Source organism: Sciurus vulgaris (assembly GCF_902686455.1).
Source record: "Sciurus vulgaris genome assembly, chromosome: 9".
NCBI lineage: Eukaryota > Metazoa > Chordata > Mammalia > Rodentia > Sciuridae > Sciurus > Sciurus vulgaris.
Genome location: NC_136469.1, coordinates 90,813,676 through 90,829,023, shown reverse-complemented (window position 1 = coordinate 90,829,023; position 15,348 = coordinate 90,813,676). Strand labels below are relative to the sequence as shown.

General features: G+C 34.4%; 1 protein-coding gene across 1 annotated transcript in view; it reads right to left on the bottom strand.

Moving 5' to 3' along the window:
- LOC306669135 (transmembrane protease serine 11E-like) overlaps positions 1-12,559 on the bottom strand; it is a 47,890-nt gene extending 35,331 nt beyond the window's left edge. Inside the window, exon 1 of the mRNA XM_079153018.1 lies at positions 12,502-12,559. Coding sequence (XP_079009144.1) covers positions 12,502-12,509 — 8 coding nt within the window. The 5' untranslated portion in view covers positions 12,510-12,559. The remainder of the gene's footprint in view (positions 1-12,501) is intronic.
- Positions 12,560-15,348: the final 2,789 nt, after the last annotated feature.

The following is a 15,348-nucleotide window of genomic DNA, read 5'->3' as shown; positions in this document are numbered from 1 at the left end:
ACTATGGCAAATAAACCCCATGAGTTCTAATAAACTTTCATTTCTGTAGATAGGAACTGAAATTTCTCACCCTTTTCACCGGTCATAAAACACTTTTCTTCTGAAGAAGTCCAGAGGCTGCAGTTTCCCCGAGGCTGAGTTAAGTAATAGGCTGCAAGTCAATGCTAATTGCATTGGGAAGCTATCATGATCTTTCATGTTCTAGTTTTACCCATACCTAAATCTGATGTAGTCTTTCTTCAGTCCCCTTCTGATGCTGAACTTGCCATGGCAGTTCTCACTAAAACTTGTCATATAGCTTGACGGTAATGGGCCTCTCTTCTGGCTCCCCATCCCTGATTCCCCATGACAGTAAGCTGCCTTTCTAGAAGTGATACAGAAGACAGCTTAGACTATTTAAAATCCAAGTTACCTCCCTTGGCCTAGCATCTCCCCTTTCCCATGAGCACTTAGTCTTTGTTCCTGCTGTTTTCTATGTGAAGTAACTCAGAGTCTATTCTTTACCTGCATCATAAAAGTCTTATGCATATTTAAGTGTCAATTCAGAATTCCCTTCTTCTCTGATCAATATATTCACTCCTGGGTATTACTCTGAAATACAAATTTTGAGCTACGTGGGGACAGGACCTGAGCCTTATTTCTTTGTATGCTCTCTCACTACATACTCAAGAAATTGCTTACAGAAGAACTGATTTGAAGTTGGCTAAACCAAACAGAATCAATACTACAATATGGTATTCAATCTCTTTCGGTGTACTTGGAGTCTGCCCTAGTTGCAGAAAAGAACTTGAAATATTATACATAAGAGAAGATAAGTCAGACGTTGTAAAGAAAATTGTCCTTTAAGTAAAGCCTAATTGCAATAAGACACTTTGTGTCCTTATCAAGATTTGTGGTTAATATCTTTATTTAACCTGCATTTAAAATACATGATTTCCCAATTGTGTATTCTATCTACTGTGAAACATTGATTATAATATAGAAAGTGATAAATGCAAATAAGGAGACATTAATTTCAGGAGACCTATTATTTGTGGTCATTGAATGTCTGTGTTATAATGTCAAAACAAAAGCAAAAGAAAGAAACCACAGAGTGTCAGCATAGTGCCTTATGACTGTGAATTCCTTTATCGGTGCTTAAGATACACAATGCCAATTAATAAGTATTTATTTAGTATTTATTATGTACTAGCTTAGCTCTTAGGACTGTGCAGGCTTGTCCTATCTGCACAAATGCTTCCACTGCATTTTACGTTAGGGAAAGCTCACACTAACAGGTCTTGGAGAGATCTTTACTCTTTCTTACGTTTCTAAAACAAAACCATAAAAATGCTCAAGGTAGAGGGACCAGGGGTGTGGCTCATGGTAAAGCCTTGCCTAGCATGTGTATAAGACCTTGGGTTCTTCTTTGGTACTAGGGAGCACCAAAAAAAAAAAAAAAAAAAAAAAAAAAGATAGAATTAAAAATAAGATTTTGTGGCTGTGTTCATGGATCATATGTTTTCACTGCTATTTCTTAAAAGAAGAAATGTAATAAAATTGAAGTAATATTTCTGTTCTGTCCACTGATGAAACAGAACATGTCTATTAAGTATCTAATAGCATGAGTCAGGCCCTTAGATTAAATTACAATGTGTGAACTCCTTATAATGATAACTGAAGAGTTCTCTTAAGGAAGTTATAACAAGGGGTAGATTAATTTCCAAACAATTATTTCCATTTTCATTTTGCAACACTAATACAAATGATAGGAAATTCATTGTTTTATCATAAGTGCTCTTATTTATATCCCTCCTTATACCAGACTGATTTAAGGTGACTTGTAAAGATATGCATACCACCCATTTATATCCATACACACATACATATGTGTATACGTGTGTGTGTGTTTAGTGTGGAAGTTCCTTAATTAAATTGGGAGTGTAAAAAGAAGACAAAAGATAAGTGAAATATAAAATACAAATAGTACTAAAACTATGTAAGTAGAATAATTTGCATGTAGTTATTTCTTAAATAAGGCCACAGAATTTGTAGCTTTCTAATAGCCACTTGAAAAACTAAACCAAACAAACAAAAAGCAAGCAAATCCTGCTTGAGACATTATTTATGGCACCCATAAGACAAAAGCAGAGCAATTGTTCAGCAGCAATACAATTCTTAGGTCCTCATTAAATATGTGTGTGTGTGTATACATATATATAGTGATACAATGAACTAAAGTCTCTACTATTCTTAACAGAAACAAAAATTAGCTTTATAATACTCTTAGTGTGTCCCTCTATGCCAGCAAATGGCCTCAATAACTATTCAGTAAAAGCAATTTGATGGCAGGGTGAGGGAAGGTGCCTATATGAAATCACTGATACCAAGCACTATGATGATTTTTTAAAATATCAAACATTTCCATAATTACTATGGGAATGGTTCTAGAAAGTACTAACACATTATAAAATATCTAAACATATCATAAAATAGCTAAAGATCATTAAAATGGTGGGCATAAAACTGGATGTTTAAAAAATACAGTACTTTTAGCCTAGCACAGTAATTCCAGTGACTGGGGAGGCTGAGGCAGGAGGATTGCAAGTTTGAGGCCAACTGGGCTACTTAGCAAGACCCCTGTCTCAAAATTTAAAAAACGGACTGGAGATGTATCTTAGTAGTAGAGTTCCCCTCAGTTCAACCCCCTCTCCCTAATAACCCCCTCTCCCCAGTAACAACAATAATAATAATAAATGTAGAATTGCTTAGTACATCAATTCTCTTTTTTGGGGGGGAGAGGGGAACTGGGATTGAACTCAGGGGCATTCAAATACTGAGCCACATCCTCAGCCCTATTTTGTATTTTATTTAGAGATAGGGTCTCACTGAGTTGTTTAGCGCCTTGCTTTTGCTGAGGCCAGCTTCAACTCGAATTCCTCCTGCCAAAGCCTCCTGAGCTGCTGGGATTATGCCATGTGCCACCACGCCTAGCTAAGTACTTTGTAAATATTGTAAGATATAGAAAATCCTATTGCATGTTCAGTGTTAATTTGGGCAAAATTCATAATTTAATCATTCCCATAACCAACCAAAAAACTCAAGCAATATTATCTCCTTCAACCTACTTTAAAAGATGGTTGTGAAGACTGCATATGACAGATTTTCTTAAATAAGTGCATTATATGAAGAGTGGTGGTAACTCAGCACTAAGAAATGCCTTTGATCTTCACTGCTGCCATCAGGGTCTTTATTAAGTTCCCAGTCAGATGTGGTGTGGCGTAGGTTACTCCGAACTGGTATTTAGGTTGACACTTTGCTTGACCTCTAGAAATTTATAATTACAGATAGATAGGATGCAAAAAATATAAAGATTCAATTCTGCTAACATATTTGCTTTCCTTTCCTCAAACTCTTTCCAGTTCAAGATAATAAACTGGCATGATCTAAATAAGCAACTTTAAAAGAAGCAGTTTCCTACAGCAAACTAAACAAGGGATATCTCTGCAGCCAGCGGCAGGGAACTGAAGATGTGGAAGAAGCCTAAGAATTAACAGGCAGTGTGCAGATGTGTCACATAGGAGTATCAGAAGAAAATGGTTGGGTGAGCTAGAGACACTCTTGGCTACTCACAGAGAGCTTCAGCTTTCATAACCCCTTTGTAATATTAGCTGTCTTCTTACCAAATCTTCCTCAAGAATTTTGTCTAGCAATGTCCTGTGAGAGTTGGCACAATAATGGAAGGAGCTCTGAACTAAAAGGCCAGTGACCTGTGTCTTTGTCTTAGTTAGAACAGATGAGAATTCTTAGATAAGGTTCAACATCACACAAGTTCCAGCATCCCCTGCCCTCCAATTTGTGAAGTTTATCATTATATACTCACTTTAACTTAATCATACTCTAACATATTGTCATTTTAATAATAACATATAGTAAAATATGCTAGGATCCATGATGAAATAAGGTAAATTTTTTATGGAAAAATACCATAAAATTTATAATAATAGTATTATTTTATCCAAAATAACCAAATACTTTAAGTTTCCAATGTCCATAATTCATAAACTCACAACTTCCAAATCTATGACTACAGCTCAGGTAATTTGTCTAAACTTCAGATCCATATATCCACCTGACATCTGTTTATCACTTTGGGTTATACTTCTATGTCTGTAGAAAAGACTCTTACGTCCTTATCTCAAATATTTATTTTTTTCTTAATAACTAAATCTTTGATATTTGGTGAAGGACATGGCTACCTGGAAAATAGAATAGTATTCCTTGTCCATAGGAGTCACCATATTATATAGATTCTGATCAATGGAGTGTCTATTCTAATGGCTAGAATCTTCATGTATATTTCATAACTGGAACACATATGCATTAGTTGAGCTCAGACATACTTATTAGGTCACGATTTGGAAGATGCATGCAATTTTGGTAGGACAACATGAAATTTGAAGCCTACTTTCCTAATCCTTTGTGAACTTGACTGCTAGTTCATACTGATTACCTCCAGACTTGTTTTACATTAATCAGGATGAAATTCCATCTTGTGTAATCTGCTGTTATTCTGGGTTTCCTGTCACTCAAAACTAAATCTGACACTATTACAATATGCAGAACAAGGTAAATTACCATTTTTATGCAATTATCTTTGGAAAAAGAGGACATCAAGATACATGATTACTAATTTTCTTGCAAATTCTATATATAAGAAGATGAGAAAGAATGGAGGAAGGAAGGACTGTGTAGAGGGAAAAGAGGGGTGGGAGGGGTGGAGGGAAGGGAAAAAATAACAGAATGAATCAAACAACATTACCCTATGTAAATTTATGATTACACAAATGGTATGCCTTTACTCCATGTACAAACAGAGAAACAACATGTATCCCATTTGTTTACAATAAAAAAAAGAAAAGAAAAAGAAAAAAAAAGAAGATGATAAAATATTAGTATTTTTCTCCAATAGCAGTATGATTTGGAAATACAAATAAAATCTAATAGTAATATACCAGGAGACCAAGGTTCCATTTGAGAATTTCCTTGCAATAAGTTTTATGACTTTAAGCAAATGAATTGCATTTTCTTGTTCAGTACATAAAGACCTAGACTTTGGTGACAAACATCCTGGGCTTTGTCCTGACTCTGCCTCTCATTCGCTAGGTGATTCTAAGAAAGTTACTCATCCTCCAGAAGTCTAATTTTTCCAAAAAATATAAAAATAATAATATATTAATTAATATATAAAATAATAATGTATTAATTATAATAAAATCAAAATAATGATATTTATAATAAATCATAATAATTCACCAATTATAATAAACCTAAATAATAATTTATTATTTATAATAAAACCTAATTCAGAAGATTCTTCCAAGGGTTAAATGAAATAACGCCTGCATAATTATTGGCACTTTGCCAGGCACACAGCAAATACATTATAGTATTAACTGTTTTCATTATGTCCTTCTTCCTGATTAGAAATTAATTTGCCTTTAAAGTGGACTGAAAAAAAAAAAAAAACCCTCAAGACTCTTCCTATGTTTCTGAGCAGATAAGAAGACAGAGCAGAAGAGGTTCCCAGTCTCAGTCCTGCTCCACTGTCATTTCTGCTCCAGACATCAGGAATCTTCATTTGTCCTCTGTGCGAAGACAAATTTAATTGGAAAAGAAGCTGTAGATAAGCACTACTCTTCAGACATACGGAGTGTTAAGTCAGGAGCTGCCTCTTGTCAGCCATAATGTATACAACTCAGTGCAAGGATCTAGACTCTATGAAGCCCAAAACTTGCTTTGTTGTTGAGCCCAATAACATGCTCAAGTGCTTGATAATGGCTGGAATGTACTGTAGAATTTGAAAGACTGGTTTGAAGGATCTTAGATGTATTTGTTGATAGTCTTTGGTATTTTCTTGACTAAAGAAGTCGAAATGTTAAGATTAAGCTAATGGAAGGGGCAAAGGGAGCTGGCTCTGCTTAAACAAGGGAGCACCTATGATTTTAGGGGTCATAACATGGTAGAGAGAGGAATGAGAGCTAGAAAAACAGAGTTGGAGTTAGAAGATGTGTGCTTAAACCTCAACTACCCCAACCACTTTCCTGGGGATGATTCAGTCTTCCTAAACCATAGTTTCCCACTTTTGTATAAAGTCATGGTAATAGTAATCCAAAAATAAAGGCCGAATGTTATTCTGATATGTGGATGCTAATTCACAATAAGGGGAGGGGATAGGGAAGAATAGAGTTACTTTATATTGGGTAGAGGGAAGTGAAGAGAGGTGAAGGGGCATGGGGGTAGGAAAGATAGTAGAGTGAAACAAACATTATTACCTCATGTACATATAGGACTGCATGACCTATGTGAGACTGCAGTATGTATAATCAGAAAAATGAGAAATTATATTCCATTTATGTATGATCAATCAAAATGTATAAAAGGATTCTACTGTCATGTACAATAAGTTAGAACAAATTAAAAAGTTAACCAAAAATTTAAAAAATATCTGCCTGGCAGGGTTGTTGGTAATTACCATGTGAAAAAATATATGTTAGAATTAAATATATATCAGGGAATATTTTTATTCCTACTGGATGTACTCTAAATTTTTTCATATGTGACTTGACAAGTTTTTAATGTGTAAAAAACTAATTTTTTTATTTTATTAATTTTTATTTGTTCTAATTAATTGTACATGATAGTAGAATACATTTATACATTTTGATAAATCATACGTAAGTGAATTGTAATTTCTCATTTTTCTGATGGTACATATTGTAAGATCACATTGGTCATACAGTCCTATGTGTACATGAGGTAATAATGTCTGTTTCACTCCACTATTCTTCCTGCCCCCATACCCCTTATTAGGTAGAGGGGAGTGAAGGGAGCAAAAGCTAATTTTGAAATGCAAAATTTCAGTTAGCTACCAAGGAATAAGTTCAAGAGATCTATTGTGCAATATGGTGACTAAGTTAATAAGAAATGCCGCAAGAGTAGATTTTAAGTGTTTGCACCACAAAAATCTATGTGAGGTGAGACATATTTTAATTAACTCAATTTAGCCATTCTACAATGTATACCTATTTCAAAGCAACACACTGTATATGAGTAATTAATTTTTGTCAACTGAAAAGGACTATATTTTATATAAGTACAAATGGTAGAAGTAATAACAATAACAATACTTCTTGAATCAGGTAGTAAACCTCTTATAATATGTAGTCAACTTTATTAATTTAATTCTTCTACTTGACTATTTTGGACTCTGTGCACCGGTGCAATGAGAGGACAGATTCTATCTCTAGTATTGACTAACACATTCCTGTAGTCACATGTCAGTTATCTGATCTTAGAGCGTTTTATTCCTTGTAGGACACTGACAGCAATCCTTTCTGTCTACCAGCCTCAGAAGTCAATTTCAAATATCATTTTTTGAAAAATAACATTATTCCTTGAAAACATAAATTTGAGCTGGACATGGTAGTGCTTGCCTGTAATCCCGGCAACTCAAGAAGCTGAGGTAGGAAGATCACAAGTTCAAGACAATTTAGCAAGGCAACTTAATGAGACCCCATCTCGAAATAAAAAATAAAAGGTACTAGGTGTGTAACTTAGTGGTAAAGCATACTTTGGTTCAATGCTCAGTACCAAACAGGAAAGAAAGTATAAATTTGATATCTTTTATACTATAAGACAGTTAAACAAGAGTAATATAAGAACCACCTATGTAAACAAAGGAGATATGGTGAGATTGGTAAAGCATTGTGATTAAGAATATATGTGTTAGGCCTGGGTTAATTCTCAGTTCTGCCATTTATTATCCCTGGACAAAAATGGTATCTGGCCAACCATAGTTTGTTAATCTGTTGAATGGGCATAATAATACACCCGTAGGTTGTTATAAAGATTAAACACATACGATGTTCTACACAGTTGACACATAGTACGTTTGAAACAAATGATAGCAAATATTATTATTACTTGGTTCTGCACTGACTCACATTTCAACTTAAAGTGCTAAGTTCTTTTGTGTTTGCATTTGAAGCTTCAAAAAAGAGATATCATCTGACAACTTCAGATGAAAGGTTGCAAGATAAGTTTAATGATGCCTGTATGGCACTTTGAATTCTCCTAAGATGAGTTCTTTAATTTTAGAATTACTACTCTAAAAAATCTCAGAAATCACCCACGCATCCAGCCACATAAGTACCTGGGAGAAGTTTGGGCTTTCAGGTTCTGGCAGGTTCTGCAGCCCATTTCTCCTTCACCTCTTAATCCCTCCCATTCTCAAATCTACAGATCTTAAACCTACTAAACTATGCCTGAATCTGTGACAGCTTTCTTTTTTGGGAGCGGGGAGCGGGTGGATACTCAGGGGCACTCAACCACTGAGCCACATCCCCAGCCCTATTTTTGTACTTTATTTAGAGACAAGGTCCCACTGAGTTGCTTAGCACCTCACAGTTGCTGAGGCTGGTTTTGAACTCCTGATCCTTCTGCCTCAGCCTCCCAAGCTGCTGGGTGTGAGAGTTTTCTTTATAATTCTTATCCAGTATAAGAATAGAGCCAAAGGAGTATGCTTCAATAACTTCTTAATGCAATTCCTCCAGACCCTAATCCCAATAGAGCCATAAAGCCAGGGACTCAGTTTGCCATGTACTGTCTCAGACGACCTGCCCTGCAACTTCTTGGCCCACCCTGTCCTTAAACTGGAAAGTCCTTAAAAGTTCTTATGGATCTCCTGCTGCACTAGCCTTGTCCTGTACTTAGGATATGTCCAGCTTGTTCTTGCCTTAGCACTTTTGTCACTTTGACTGGAACCCTCTGCCCTTTTTTCTTGGCCTAACATACTCACTTTTCAACATTCAGCATTCAGGTTTGAGTCTGAGATCAAACTTCACCTTCTAAGGGTGAACTCTTTAATACTGTATGCTTAGTATCCCTTCTTGTTATTTGTTATACTAGCACCTTGTTTAAATTTTTTAAACCAGTTATACTCATGTCTAGAATCATTGTTAATAACTTCCTATTTATCACTTACCTCCTCCCCTCCCCCAACAAATAAAATGGCGGAAGTCACTAGGGGATAAAAATCTCAGAGCTGATTTTCAGGCATATGTTGTTCTATTTTTCTTGAATGTTTCTACTTATTTCCTCTTTGCGTTGAAGCAATGACATATTTTTGCAGGAAAATAACAATGAAAGAATAACCAAGGTTCATTAGTTCCAGTTACTACTCACCAATGAATTAGTTCTAAGATATACTACATTAAGATGAACTCAATTTTCACAATATAGTCAATGTTGTTGTCTTTTTTTACAAAACACTAATGGTATAAAGTGCTTATTCTCAGTCACCCATCATCTTATAGATAGGATGGAAGAATTAGGTCTCATTTTTATCTTGTTTAAATACAAAGACAGTTTTAAGAAAATCAAATAAGGCAGTCAAAGCATTCTTAAAAACCTATAAATGAAAGTAAAATTATATCCCACCCTTCCCCCTCAGCAAATGTGCACAATCACATACTAGACTTTTATCTGCTTCTTTGCTTGCATACTCACATATTCTCTATGTGTATGTGTGTGTTTACACTTTCCATTTCTCTGTTTTAGTATAAACTTTCCAAAGGCCCTACTTTTAGGTTCACGCACGGTAGACAATGTGATACAGGGACAAGAGCCTAGGGGGTAAACCCAAAAAGACCGAGTCAAATTCTAGATCCAACACTTACTAAGCCTGGACAATCTGAGTCACAGTCACTTCATCTTTTAAAAAAGAGTGATAACAATAACCACTCCTGAAATAGTGCTTCACAAAATCCACAATGGAAGTCCACACAGAACTTAGTCTGCAATGAGAACTCACTCAAAGTTGTTATCTGAATCAGGACTGATCTTAGTTGAAAGAGAAATGAGCACAGTTCAATACTTGTAGCACAATCATGAAGCAACTCTGGGCCCATCTGTCAGCAGAGTCCCTTCAGCACCACCACTGACTGGTTCAGGGGATGACACTGACACACTCATTTTAGACTGAAGTTTCTCCTGTAAACGTACAGATATTAAGACACAAATAAGCTCAACTTCCCTGTTTGACTCAACTACCCAAATAATATCCGTGTCCTCCCTTCAGTTTCCTTGCCTTCTGCAATAACCCTCGCCTCCTTAATTATTGCTATGTTGCATAAATGAGTGCTCCTCTCCCTCGGAGGGAAAGCTGACTAGGGAGAAAGCTCCTCCCATTAAGATATAATTATGGCAATTGAAATAAAACAAAGGGCGGCCTCATTTAACTCACTGGGCTATTTCATTTCTGTTTTAATTTCTTTCAGTCTCCTAAGTTCCTTCCATTTTATGTCTACACCATACCTGTTCTTCTCAAACTTTAAGTCAAGCAAGAATTACTTTGTGTAGATTTTTAAAATATGATTCCCATGTCACAACCAGAGATTAATTAGAATTTCTGGAATGGGAGCTGGGTTATCACTGTTTTTAATAAGCGCTCATTGTGTTGAATGTGGGGGGTGTTTAAGCCAAACTTTGATAGTTCTTAAGAAAAAATAAAGTGTATTTTGTTTCATTTGAATAGCCCTCATTTCACCTTCTCCTATTTAAATATGTATAGATGTTATCCCTATACGTTCTATCTGCTTACCTTCATTCTTGTCTTTGGTTGTAGGTGAACATACTTAGCATACACCTCCATTAACCAGTAAATATATCTAAAAAAATATATTCAATAAATACATTCTTTTTCTCATAAACCTCTTCACTATACACTTATTCCCAGTAAAGTTTTCTTTATCTCTCTGGTGTGGTGTGGGTGTGTGTGTGTGTGCACATTTAGAAAATTCATGGGTTGGTTGCTTCGTGCTCAAACAATAGCATAAAATAAGTGTTTGGGGAAAGTAGCAGCATAAGAAGATTGTTTACCTGCTCTAGTTTTTTTTTTTTTTTCCTTACCCTTAAATTCTTAAAAAAGTGATCTTGTTTAGGTGAATAGGGGAACGGGCTATCAGAATTCTACTTATGAGGGAAAGATTGTGCTGTTTAATACAACTCCCTGCTTATTTCCGATGTGCTTTCCAGATATGAACCAAAGTCTTTAAATAGAAAATGTCTAATTGCATTTCAATTATACCTCTTTCTTCAGAGAATTTCTGTTGGCACACTTATTCCAGCAAATGTGTATAATAAACTTGGTCCCTTTCCATCCTAGCCCATTCCCTAGATGCTTCATCTCATGTAGGCACACTTAAATAGACGTGCTTTATTTTTCTTACAAAAACATCAGATCAGGAAGATGTTTAGTTTGTTGGTTGGTTAGCTGTTTTTGGTCTTTTTTCTTTGAGAGATAACTTCCATCTAGTTTGAAGCTGGATTTTAAAAAGTAAGCATATATTTTGATTCAAATTAGAGACTACTCAGAAAAATTCACTCCCATAGCCCTTTATTATCGTTTCTCTACACATTTAGAATCAAATCTAGACTCACTCAGAGCTGACATAGACAAAGCCTGATCTGTTTAGTATGTTGAACTTGGTAGAAACTTTCCTGTTTTCTATGGTAAAAATTTTAAAGATAATGAGGGAGAGAACAAAACCATTATGGAATATGGAGAAATAATTGTAAAAGGCAGGGAGCCTTGAGAAATCTGAGTAATTTTGTAATATCTATAGTTCTTAGTTGCTTCATTGACAGGCATCAAAGAGGATTAAATTTCTCATAAAAAGTATGTTGAATTTCTATCAATGTCAGGCCCTGTTTTCCTCATTAAATGAAGACCACAGATTCCTAAAGTAGGTTTTATATTTTTCAAATGGTTTTCTTCTCAAAGTGAAAATTAATCAAAAGCTATATGCCAATATGTCAGAAAAAAAATAAATTTAATCTGAATATAAAATATTTTTAGCCCAAATTTGTGCACTAAAACCTTGTTGCTAGTGGTTTCTAACTCTGAGAGAAAACAATAGAGTTGATTATAGTCAAGCCCATCATTGAATTTACATTTTAAAATCAGACTATAATAATTTAGTCATGTAATCATCTTAAATTGTTTTTTATTCTTTCAAAAATCTATAATTTTTATATTTTAAGCTACTTACTTAAAGAAATAAACATAATTTTGGTTTGCATGACCTCACATCCGTATTTTTCTCATCCAGACCTTCTGAAAAAAGAGTACTTTCTCAATAAGATAAATAAAGTTCAAGTTAAAGCATATGCTACTCTTTTTAGAACAAACTAAAAGACACCTATCAAATACTATGTACCTATCCATTTTGTAGAGTCCTTCTGAGAGTAAACACAAAATACTCTGATAGGACATGAGAGGACAAGGTACAATAATCAAGAAAGAATTGGCATCTATTTCTTGACTTACATCATGTGAAAATCTCAAAAATATTTCATATACACTTTATATATATTAAAAGATAATAGAGATCTTTACCTTCCTTGATGTAGTTTATACCATGTTTTCTACCTTAAGACAAGAAGGAAAAGGGAACTCACCTATACATTGCTGACCAGCAAGGAGACTCCCACAGAGACCAGTCTACAATCAAATGTGTGCATCCAGCTCTATCAGTGACTTTGTAAGCCAGATTGAGGTGAAGAAAGAAGTCACTGATGATCCAAACAGAACCAGTCTGACGAGTCTTGGCCAGTGTGGCAGAGATGGTTTGTGCGAGGAGTAACACAAACAAATTTTATAGGAAATAAGAACAAGAATAATTTATAAGCACTTTCTAGGAGCAAAAATTTACAAACTATTAAGATAATTTAAAAATTTAGCATAAACCTAAATTCTTAGAAAGGTCAGATATTTAAACCTAGAAAAAAGTTTTAAAACTATTTTACTCAGCTTCCTCGTGTTTCCAGTAAAGAAACTGAGGTTTAATTATGTCAAATGTTTTAATCAAAATCACATAGTTCATGAATTGCCAAACTAAGACTCATGCCAACAACTTTTAAACTAATCTGACATGTTTTCCACTCTGTCATGCAGGTAATGAAAGTTTTCCTTTGGTACCAAAGGAAATAATAATGCACTGAAAACACAGTAAAGGTCAGAAACACATTAACAGCTTTAAATTATGTGGCATCTTTCTTCTAGAGAGGTTAGTTATTCACAAATATTAACCCCTAATTGAAACAGTGTATTTCTTTCATCTTACTGAAGACAGGCATATCAGCTAAACTCATTACTGTCTTATTTTTTGAAATCTATATATATAAATTATATATGTATTATATGTGTGTATATATGTATGCAACTGTCTATGTGTTTATGTTAAATATGATCTTTAAATTACCTTCTCTAATCCCCATAAACCATTAGGTTCTCCGCCTCTATGTTCTCATGGCATGCAAATATTTACCCATTATACTAGAATTTTTGTCTCTCACTTCAAAAAGACTGTGAATTGTTATCAGATAAGAACACTGTTACTAGTATATATGGGCTCTCAAATATTTTTGTACAAAGAAAAGAGGGAAGTATATGTGTGTTTAATGAGTTCTAAAAATGACCATAAAGAAAACAAACAAATACTGTTTAATTCCACTCTATATCCATTTAACCAATGACTCACCTGAATAGATGAAGAAGTTGGGATTCCTGATGAAGTGTGGGATCATGCTACCAAAACTGGAATCACTCTTTACCAGTATAACCCTCTTTGTTGGACATACTGGATTTGGGGTGGAGAGATACTCTATGTTCAGGAAAATAGAACTCAACACTGGTGAAAAGCATGCATATTTATTTACTTGAAATTATTCAATATGTAGTATCAGATTCTCAATTTATTCACTTGGACAACAAAACTTGGTCAAAAATGAAGATACAATAGCAGTGAAAACTTCCAGATTTTGAGATTAAGTTGTTCTTACACAGCCTTTAAAAAATTAAATCTCTTCTAGTGAAATGTTAATATGGATTAATAATACTTTTATTTATCTTATACACATATTTTATTAAAATATTGATTAATTTCTTGCTTTCAAAGGAAAACAGATTTTTCTTCAATATAACTTTGGACTAAGACTTTCCAGAGACAGTTTTAAAAATCCCATTACTTTTTTCCTTTCACAAAAATGCAGATTCTCAATTTAAATAAATTATTTATATGTCCCTATGGTCTTTTATGTATAAGTAAAGTAAATGCAGAAAATGAGAGGGTTTTCTTAAATTTTTTAAACCCTGTGAGTATAAGTCACAACGTCAAAAAAATAAAAATTAAAAAAACAGAGATGGAAAGTATGTAAACAAAGGGTAAGTGGATATCCATTTGAAGATACAAAAAGACAATCATTGGTATGTCCTTCCTTCCTATTCTAATGACCTCCGTTCAGGCCACTTAAGTGTCATTAAATCGTATATCATCAGATTTCATGGTAGCTTATATTTTAGTAGAAACTTGAAAAATGACAGGGAAAAGAGGAGGAATTAAACATTAGATTCGAATTATTCAGTGAGTGTAACATTTCATGTATTTAGGCATTCCTTTGACAGTTATTTTTGGAGTTGTAAGACACAAAAGCAAAGTGAATCATTTCAAAATCATTGGTGTTGAGAGAAGAAAAAAAATAAAGATCTTAGAGTAAAAATTTGTCTTTCATTCCAAAATAATTTTTTTTGCCATTTTTCTGAAATCATTCCATAATCCTGTCTTAAAACTTGGTGTGAAGGAAATATTTTCAAAGGGTTGCCCTTCCCTCTGGGCATGACTCAGTTGTGATTATGCCATTCTGTGCAATGATGGAAGCAGAGTTGAGAATATATTTGTGGATCTGTCTCTTGGAAACCCACAATAGATATGTTATATTTCATAACAATTAAAATAACCACTGACCACAGGCATTTTTATCTGCCAACAAATTATTACATAGTCCTTCCTACACTCAGCAATTTATAGCAATGCACATCTGATGGCCAGAAGCTACAGAAGTATAGTGCCAATGTAGCTAGTCATGGATGATATTTATCATTGTTTAAATATCCCTTAGCTTGTACCAAGTTCTCTTATGCTTGGTAATGTGTAGATGCCTATAATAATCTGATTAATTTAATGGGAGCCCTTAAAGTTATACCAAGGTTATGTCTTCATAATACTAAGGTACCATATAGATTGGCCAATATTTTTAAATTAGAGAATGAACTAGGTGACTGGGTAAATACAGCTGTTGCCATTTTTGAATCCATTCTTTGCTCTTGTGTATAATTCTGAAGGTACCCATCCATCTTCATTTGCTTAAGCTGAGAAAACTCAATATCATTAGTTAACCTCTATCTCAGCAGGAAGAAATCACGAAAAACTTGCTGGACAATTATGTGTGGTGGCACAGGCCTACATC